At 34.7% G+C, this 10,108-nt stretch overlaps 1 protein-coding gene across 1 annotated transcript; it reads left to right on the top strand.

Moving 5' to 3' along the window:
- Positions 1-703: 703 nt before the first annotated feature.
- Positions 704-5,866, top strand: LOC132642076 (mitochondrial uncoupling protein 3). The gene is made up of 3 exons (XM_060359345.1): positions 704-1,367; positions 4,427-5,012; positions 5,256-5,866. Exons 1-2 carry the CDS (start codon positions 984-986, stop codon positions 4,967-4,969), a joined length of 927 nt encoding a protein of 308 aa, XP_060215328.1. The 5' UTR covers positions 704-983; the 3' UTR covers positions 4,970-5,012; positions 5,256-5,866.
- Positions 5,867-10,108: the final 4,242 nt, after the last annotated feature.

The raw sequence follows: 10,108 nt of genomic DNA on the forward strand, positions 1-10,108 counted from the left end.
AATTGAAGTAATTTAAAAATTTACCTATTGTATTATTATTTTAAATATATAGTTTAGTTTGATTGATAATAAAAGTTAATTACATTGTACCGTTAAATCTATCGTTATATAGCGATAAATAAGTCTCATTTTATGTAACAACCGATTTTGGTGGTTGAGTTCTTTTAAACTTCTTCTTTTTTCTCATTTTGATGGCGCTTATTATTTAATAATCCTATTTTATCTTTTTCCTTACTTTTTTTTTTCTATAGCTCTACCTCTATCCTACTTTTCGTTATAATATTGTAAGTCTGCTATTCATAGTATTAATGTGTGTATTGTGTGATTATGAAAAACGATACATTATGAAATTATGTGTAACAACCATCAAAACAAGTTGTAAGACTGATGAACCCAAAAAAAAAAAAAAAAAAAAAAAGAAGAAGATGAGGAAAAATAGCCACAATAACTGACAATTTGATTTTAAAAAAAAAGTTCAATCTTCAGTTATAAAGTCTGAAGTTAGGAGCGTCGAGCTCAACTTAATGTCTGAAGTTTGAACTGTGAAGTTTCTCTTGACAATCTCCAACGACCGTCAAATTATACTTCATATACCGAATTTCAATTTCTAATCAATGAATTAAAGTTAATTTTAAAAAGCACAAAAATTTGTAAATTCTGGTTATACCTTAATTTTTCCTTTCAATGGGCGATGCCTTAAATAGTTATCCTCGGCTCGAAAAGATTATCTTAGGCCATCAAGCTTAGCCACGCCTCAGATGTTGAAGATGGGCCAGTTTCAAAGATTGAGTGTAAAGTGTTTAAAAATTTTGTCCTTTAAATGAGTTGAGTTTTAATTATTTTCACTTCTAATTTATGGTTAGTAGGCATAAAAACCGGGCTATATAACTTTTGTGCGAAAATATGAATTTATGTTGGTGGAAAAGTTATTTACGTTTAAGGCCAAAAATTAAAGACAACACAAAATAGGGACAAAAGTGCAAATGACCGTCGGGCTGGAAATGAAAGCCCAAGAGGTAAGCAATGGCCGGAAAGCCCATACAACGAAGATAACAGTAACGGCGATATCAGCAATGACGGCCGAAACGTCGACGTTTCCGGTTGACCTCATCAAAACTCGGCTTCAACTCGCCGGCGAATCATCCAAGCGGACATCAGCCGTTCGATTAGTATCAGAGATCTTACGAAACGACGGCGTTTTAGGACTATACAAAGGATTGTCACCGGCAATTATAAGACATCTCTTTTACACTCCAATTCGAATAGTTAACTATGAGTTTTTAAGGAATTTTTTAGTTCCTGATGATCATACTCTTTCTCTGTCAAGTAAAGCTGTAATTGGTGGAATATCTGGTGTTATTGCTCAGGTATACTTTAATCTCATTAATTTTGGAGTTACATTGAGCTGAAAAAAATCAATATCTCGTGTTTGAATTGATTCTTATTCTGAATTATAATAGAAAAAAAGTTTGAATCCGTTTCAATTTGTTAGTCTTATTTTACGTTTAGAAAAGAATGCCTCTTTGCCTTTTTTTGCAACTCTAACTTTCCACATCACATGTTTAAGACCACCACAACATTAAAGGATATTTTGGTACATTTGACTTATGTTTAGTTAACAACCACAATTTTTTTTTTTTAAAAAAAATAAATCTTTTTTTTCTTAAACTCCGTGCCCAGCCAAAACTACACAAACAAATTGAAACAGAGGGAGTAATAGAGAAGATGCCACATGAAAATTGAAATAATAACACAGTACCAATCTGTTTCATTTTATGTGATGGAATTTGACTACAGGGAGGAAGAATTTAATTTGATTTATGGATTATATTAGTAGTAGAAGAAAATGTAATAAAAACTGGATGAAAAGTAGTTTTGATAAGGAAAACTTCTATTCAAGTTTTAAACTTTAAATAGTTAAACGAATTTGGAAGGGGGCCTTGGCGTAACTGGTGAAGTGTTAGCTGCCATATGATCAGGAGGTCACGAGTTCTAGCCGTGGAAACAACCTTTTGCAGAAATGCAGGGTAAGGCTGCGTACAATAGATCCTTGTGGTCCGGCCCTTTCCTGGATCCCCGCTATCCGCAGGAGCTTAATGCACTAGGCTGGCCTTTATAGTTAAACGAATTTGAATTATTGAAAAGTTGTAAAAGTTGGTATCTAACAATATTATTAATTATCAAGTGGATTAATGTCAAAAAAAATTCCAGATGGAAAGGTAGTTACATTCTTTGAAACAGCGTGTTCTTAATTTATGTTAAACTTGAATCATGTGATAGAATTAGTTTGTCATTTAAAGTAGCTCAAAATTGTTTTGGCGGGGAGAGGAGCATATGCAGTCAATTGGTCATGTTTTTCAGTATGTTCTGTTGCAGCATGTGTAGAAAAATGGCTGTTTAAGTCCTTCAGGAATAACTACTTTTGTTAGAAGGTGAAAGTTGATGAACATTTGACTAAATTTGGTTAAGATGGAGTCAGATGCTTTCAGGAAAATGTCTTATAATGAAGAGTTATTTTTTCTTTACCATTTTCCTACGTTGAGTAGGAAACTTATTGATGATAATAGCGGGTAGATGATAGTAGTGATGGAAGGTGGTGGCAGCAAGGGGTGATTCTGGGTGCCCGCAACATTTCTGGACCTGGTAGGTCGGATACGATGGAGACTGCAGTATCGAGAGTTTGATAGATGACTAATGCAGTGAGTGATTAGAGCTGATTTCTCCTTTATTTTACGAAATTTGTTCACTCGGAAAAGATTTTTCATGAGTTAAAACAGTGAAAAGAATATCAGGAAATACTTCCAGAGAAGATCTCTTTTAATCAGAGTGCTTCGAGCGAAGATATTTTTAATCTACCAAGTTTAGTCTAATGATTTTTTGCTGGTCTACCTACACCTATTGGATTTGGATACCTACCCAGTCAGAAAATTCAGTGTAATAGAGCCTTGCCTTTAGTGCTTGATGCATAAATGACTTCAAGGTTGGGGGGCTTGTGGCAACCAGACTAGTTATACTTAAGACCAAAATAAAAGGGATTCAAATCAATCATCTTTGTCTCAATGGCAAATTAGTTAGGTGAGAGATATTGATCCTTTGTACCCGTAAATAATAATACTAATAATTTACTTAATGGGCAGCAAATTAGGAGATTTCTAGAGTCAGAGGTTATCTAATATCACATTTACCCCTACGTGGATATACAAGTCCTAAACAGAACAAAAAGACTTATCAAAACCACCAAATTTTAATCTCTACTAGTTGGTATCGTTTGTATGCAATTTTTGCTTTCATTGTGGTCTGTTCTTAGCTAAGTCTGCTTAATTTTTAAAATGTAAATGTTAATATTGAACTTCTTTTCTATAAGCGGTCAATAGTCATCTTGTTTATAGGGCGGATTGCCTCATTCTTAGTGCCCCCGCTTCTTTGGCTTACTTTAGATGAAGAATAGCCTTTCGAAGAGGAAGCAGACAAATTAAATTAGATCCTCCTTTGCACTTAAAAGAAATAGAAGGAAAAGTGTTTTTTTAATTGATTCATCACACTCTGAATTGAGTGAAGCAACTGAGTATACATAATTCTTTAGGGAATATAAATCCGTTTATTGGATTGTTGATTACTTTGTCAATTCTTTGTTTCCGTGGTGCTCCCGAAACTTTTGATTAAATGGATCAAGGACTAGGGATAAGGTCTGCGTACACATCACATTCCCCAGACCCCACTTGTGGGATTACATTGGGTATATTGTTGCTGTTGTTGTTGTTGGATGAAGGACTAGGGATCACCAGAACAGAACTTGGGTCACTTGCTTGCCATCATTTGTTATTTTTGTGGAACAGAACAAACAAGGTTCTTTTTAGCTACACCATTCTTTTAGATCATTTTGATCATTCCAAGTAAATTTCAGCTGTCTTAGACATTCATCAGAACAGTTTCCTTTGTTTTGAAATTTTATTTACTGTACCTAGGCTAGATATAGATGCTGATAGGTACCCTTGGAAGGGTTTATGACACATGTATCCATTGATGTCTATTGAATATATTTATCACTCTATTATTTTTTTAGAAACTAGTTCTTTTTATCTCTCCACTGTTTATGCTTTTTGTCTCTAATATCCTTTTCTTCTTTCAAAATCTCTGGAATCCTATAGCTCTGTGCATGTTGGGAAGAATGTGAAGTATGATCAGCTAATGCTAAGTTGAAATGTTGAATTGCTAAGCCGAGAAAATGTGAGTATGATGGGCTATGTGTCCCGAAAGATAAGATAAAAAGAAAGAAAGAAATTGAGAGAAGTACAGAAAAGAAGTGAATTATGATATATGCAGACCTTTTAGTTTACAGGTTTGTTGTGCTTAAGCTTTCAATTCGCTTCCTTCGGCAGCATTCATTGTGGGACCCGTCATAGTTGCTTGTCTTCTTGTGATCCAGGTTGTGGCAAGCCCAGCTGATCTTGTGAAAGTTAGGATGCAAGCAGACAGTAGAATGGCAAGTCAGGGTCTGCAACCTCGATATTGCGGGCCATTTGATGCTTTCAACAAGATTATCCGGACTGAAGGCTTCAAGGGACTTTGGAAGGGTGTGCTCCCAAATGTCCAGAGAGCTTTTTTAGTTAACATGGGAGAATTGGCTTGCTATGATCATGCAAAGCGCTTTGTTATCAATAACAACATAGCGAATGATAATATTTATGCACACACGTTATCATCTATAATGTCAGGTCTGTCAGCAACTACATTGAGTTGTCCAGCAGATGTGATTAAGACAAGAATGATGAATCAGGCTGCTGATAAGCAAGGGAATTGTAAATATAGAAACTCCTTTGATTGTCTTGTCAAAACTGTTAGAGTTGAAGGACTCAAAGCATTATGGAAGGGATTCTTTCCTACATGGGCAAGGCTCGGCCCTTGGCAATTCGTATTCTGGGTATCATATGAGAAATTCCGACAAATTGCTGGTCTCTCTTCATTTTAACCAATTCATCATGCTATGCGCTTTATAAAACAGTGGAGCAAAGGTTAGGTTTTCTTATTTTTCCTTCGTACTGATCTTTGATTTATGTATGTATGTTGTATCTTGGTGAGTGTTTGAGAAACCCAGTATGCTTATGTATGTTGTATCTTGGTTAGTGTTTGAGAAACCCAGTATGCTTATGTATGTTGTATCTTGGTGAGTGTTTGAGAAACCCAGTATGCTTATGTATGTTGTATCTTGGTGAATGTCTGAGAAACCCAGTATGCTTCTTTACTCCCTTTTACAGGAAAACTGGAGAGACAGAGTTCTCTACCTGGAATTATTCAGTATTGGATAAACGCACCCGGTTCCTCTACTTGAGCCATTTAAACTATTTGCTGTATGTTCTTAATCCAAATGTTAGCTGGTCGAACTTCAAGTATGGCTTCACGGTGCCAGGAAAAGTTGGTATTTCTCATATTTGTGCGGAAGTTCAGAAACAACCAATTGGCAGTGTCAATATGAAGAAGACATCACTATTCTTGTTCTTAAACTAAATTGGAGGGCAATTCGTTGGAAAAGCAATACATGTGTCAGTAGGGTGTTGTAAAATTTAGTAAGAAGTGTGATAAGAAAATAGATTTTGGGTCTAACTCGACCTCATAAGATAACTCATAGCTCATGAGGCGAGGAGAAACCCCATCCCCACCTTAGACAAAAAATAGCGAGAGGGGCCCATTATCCTTCGAGCTTCAAACTGTGCTTTGAGATTTCTTGGTTATCCAAAAGGAATTTCCATTTCTTGTGATTATGATGGATGAAGAATTTTTTTGATAAAATATATTTGCTCATGTCTTCTTTGATGATATCATCTGATATATGAATTCTATGATGCAAGTGAATAATATTGTTTTAATTAATTCTTTTCTTAATTACCTCTTCGTAGTTCATACATACCCACCACACACAAGTTAGAACAATATCAATGCATAGCTACTATAATTCCTTGCCATGCATCAATTGTATCATTACGCTATCCATATTGCATGTCTCAATTAACCATTTCAATACAATTACTCTCTTGTGTATCAGTAGCAGACCACTATAATTGCCCTCATTAAAAATGAATACATACCATCCCACTGTTCACGCAGACCTACTATCTAATTTTGCATGTGTCATTAATTTTATTTCCAATATACATTTATTCTATCCTCCAACTATACATCATAATATCCTATATATAGGCATATGGTTACATGTTCGGCCATAATTATAAGTTCTACCTAAGATCAAGGACGAAGCTAGAGGGGTGGAAAAGGTTTCATCCGAACCCCTTCTCCGGAAAAATATTTTATATATACAAGACTTTTTTTTAGGGAAATTTACATGGCATAGCTAACTATTAATAGGTAATTATATTTAGTAGCTATAGTTTGACTTAATTACTTTCCATAGCTAAATTTTGTATATTAATTACACAATATAACTATTCAAAACCCTAATCTCCTATCTTCTCCTTATTCCTCCCTCAGCAGCCGACACCCACCGCCAGTAAAAACTCCGGCAACGACTACCACTGCTCCATCTCTTACACCATCGTCACTGCCAGCCCCTTCCCCTTTTTCCTTTCTTCTCCGGCGAACTTCGTCAACAACACGATGACGAACCACAACATATAACATAAGTGGTAGTTTGTAGGCGTGAAACCACCAGCCCCGCCATAATAGCCATGAAACCACCATCTTCACCACCTCCACGCCACCACAAACTAGCCGAAGCAACGATAGAGCTATGCCCAAACACGGCAGATCTGGCCACAAAACTCCGGCGAAAGGCTGTTGTTGTTGTTGTTATGAAATTTCCGGCAGATTTGACCAGAACTAGTGGTTGGTGTTATTGTATTCACGAATAAGGCGTTTGTATTCACTTTTTTGAGATTTTTTTGTTAAAATTTTAGATTGTATTCATTTTTTTTCGTCGATAGACCTGCCGGAACTAGTGGTTGGTGTTGTTGTATTCACAAATACGGCGATTGTGTTCACTTTTTTGTTAAATTTTTAGATTGTATTCATTTTTTTAGGGTGTATTTGTTAATTTTTGGTGTATCTATGTTTTTATGTATTTAGTTTTACTCGCTGTATTCATGAATACAGCGAGCCCGTTTATGAATACAGATAGTCATTTCATGAATACAGTGAAAAAAAAATCGTTGTATTCATGAATACAGCGAAAAAAAAATGAATACAGCGAGGGAAAAAAAAACGAATACAGCTAAGAAAAAGTAACTACACCATGTAAATATAGAAAATGTAGCTATGCCCTATTTTAAACCCCTATAATGCAGTCATTTATGTAAAATGCCCTTATAATATATATATAGTAAATGTTTTACCTTTTGATGAAAATCTTGCCTTCGTTATTGTGCCTATGATATATCTACTCTAGTTCCTGCGATGGTTATCTGCTCTACTTTATCATTCTTATGTTTTTTCTCAATTCATTGATTTATTATAATATTATATCATTACGACATCACAAGACAGTTTATAGTTTAATTGCTTGTGATGAAACATATCGATGACACATAATATATTTTTAACAAGAAATTAAAAGAAAATTAGTGCTTCTCGCATTGAAAGATGAGATAAGTAAAACTAAATTAAAGTAGCACTAATATTGACAGAGATGGTCAGAACATTGATTTGAGTTTAAATTATCAAACCAAACGAAACGGGAGCTCGAGTTTAAAGCATTCAGTGGTGAGGGCTCAAAATAATTAAATTATAATGCATTTTAATTTAGACCTCCGTAGCATATTTCTTTTCCATTATATATAAGTGTCTTAAGAGGACTAACAAGGCATTGAATACTTGTACTAGAAGTTATATAAATTGTGTACACTTTAACACAACAATGAATACTTGGAATAAAAGTTATATAAATTGTACACTTTAACCAACTACTTCTTTATCCCACGTGGATATATGTCATAGTATTGAATATTTATTATTTTCTCGTGTACTCCCTCCATTCACTTTTACTTGTTCATTTTTGACTTTTCACGTTGTTTAACAAATAATAAATAAAGTGCATAATTTACCGATGTACCCATATTAATTAGTGCATATTTTTATTAGATTTGAAAAATGATTTGAAGTGAGTAATTAATACTATGGGCAAAACAGAAAAAAAATTGTCTTATCTTGATATGCTAAAAGTGACAATAAAAGTGAAAATTTATTTTTGGAATACTGGACAAGTAAAAGTGAACGGAGGGAGTGTGCACGTATGCACTTCAATTTTAATTCTCCGACACATTTATTTTCTCCGTGCACTTTTATTTGTTCACTTTTGACTTTTCACGTTATTTAAGAATTAATAAATGAAGTACTCCCTCCGACCCATATTACTTTGCCACATTACTAAAAATATATGTACAAATTACTTGTTCATTTACAAAATCAAGATAAAATTAATTAAATCTTTCTCATCTTACCTTCTCCGTCTCATATTACTTGGCTACTGAATATTTATTTTCTTCTCATGTATACACGTAAGCACTTCAATTTTAATTCCCCGACACATTTATTTCCTCCGTGCACTTTTACTTGTTCACTTTTGACTTTTCACGTTCTTTAAGAATTAATAAATGAAGTACTCCCTCCGTCACATATTACTTGGCCACATTACTAAACTATTTTTTTATCCCACGTGGACATATGTCATGATACTGAATACTTATTGTTATATCCCGTATTTTTGAACCTCGGAGCATCTGCTGGGGTGGGGCCCACACACCGAGATTTTTTTTGGAACATCTGAAAAGTCATATGAATCACATATGTAAAGTTAAACACAACTCATGAAGTACCTTTGGACCAAATCAAAGTGGAAACCCTCCAAACGAATATTTTTAAGAAAACGTTTTCGGGTGACCTGACTTTGGGGGGCAAAAAACTGTATTGTAAGTTTGGAATTTCGAAAATACCTTGAAATAGAAGTTGTAGATAATTGAATTAGCTTTCAATCCATAGGTCGTGGGTTCCCAGGTGACGTCGGTACAAGGAGTTATGAACGTTTTAAGGTCGAAAGGTCAGTGGGCTAGGCCCAACTCGGGACCAACCGAGTTGGCCCAAAAAAATAAAATAAATATTTAGGCCCAATGTTTAAGGGGTGGCCGGCCAAGTGAGGCCCAACCCATGGCTTTAATGAGTATTTCCATGTGCTAATTAATTATAAAGGGATCAATATCCCTTAAGAAGGTTCAAGAGACTTAGAAGAGAAAGAAGAGCAAAACAAGAGCAAAAAAAAGAAGACCATTTCGGGTTTGAGGTGCAAAAATTCACCACCAAAAATCTTGCTCCTAAAATTTTTCTTTTGTGGTTTTCCTACTAAGTTAAGGTTCCTTTGTAACTTGGTATAGTTGGATTGGAGTGGGGAGCATTAGAATCACCAAAGTGATCACATCTCCAAGTGAAGAAGACTTGAAGAAAAGGTAAGAATTTCTACCTTTTTATTGTGTTATGAAGTTTTGATTGTGTTGTAGTATATAGAAATGTGTTGATTGTATGGAAAAATGGAAGTTTGCAAAGTGGGTGTGTGTTGTAGGTGTGTAGCCGTGGGTATGCACAATTGTATAGCCACAATGTGTTGAATTTATGTTATATTCTAGTTGTGATTGTGATGAAATGCATATGGGAATTGAAAGTTGGATGAATTTAGTTGATATTGGAAAAAATAGGCATATGGCCGTAGGGTGTATATGGTTTGGGATAGAAAGGAATTGAGTTGTTTAGTGTGTTAAAGTGTTGTTGTGATGTTTGTAATGTAAATGAAGTTAGAATGATATAAGTTTGTATTGAATTGGAATGTAGAAACTTATGTCGTTTTAGTATGATTTTCCGACATTAAGGAAATGAAGTTGTTTGGTTGCTAATAGTGATGATCATTGATGAATTTGGAAGTTGGAAACTTGTTATGAAGTGGTATGCCAAAGATTTGATGTTTTGCATAAGTTATGACTTTGGCGGAAAGTTGTATATTATGTATATCGAGTGTATATCTTGAGGAAAACGATATGAAATGTTTCTAGAACTATATGGTGATGATCATGATTGTTGTTGAATGTGAAATTATTGATCTTAGTTGAAAGTTGGG

Source organism: Lycium barbarum, chromosome 5, assembly GCF_019175385.1.
Source record: "Lycium barbarum isolate Lr01 chromosome 5, ASM1917538v2, whole genome shotgun sequence".
Lineage (NCBI taxonomy): Eukaryota > Viridiplantae > Streptophyta > Magnoliopsida > Solanales > Solanaceae > Lycium > Lycium barbarum.

Bases quoted from the DNA above. Each gene is read 5' to 3' on its own strand.
- LOC132642076 (XM_060359345.1), top strand. From the start codon at position 984: ATGACCGTCGGGCTGGAAATGAAAGCCCAAGAGGTAAGCAATGGCCGG. The intron at 1,368-4,426 runs GTATACTTTAAT...CTTGTGATCCAG, and splicing joins TATCTGGTGTTATTGCTCAG to GTTGTGGCAAGCCCAGCTGA.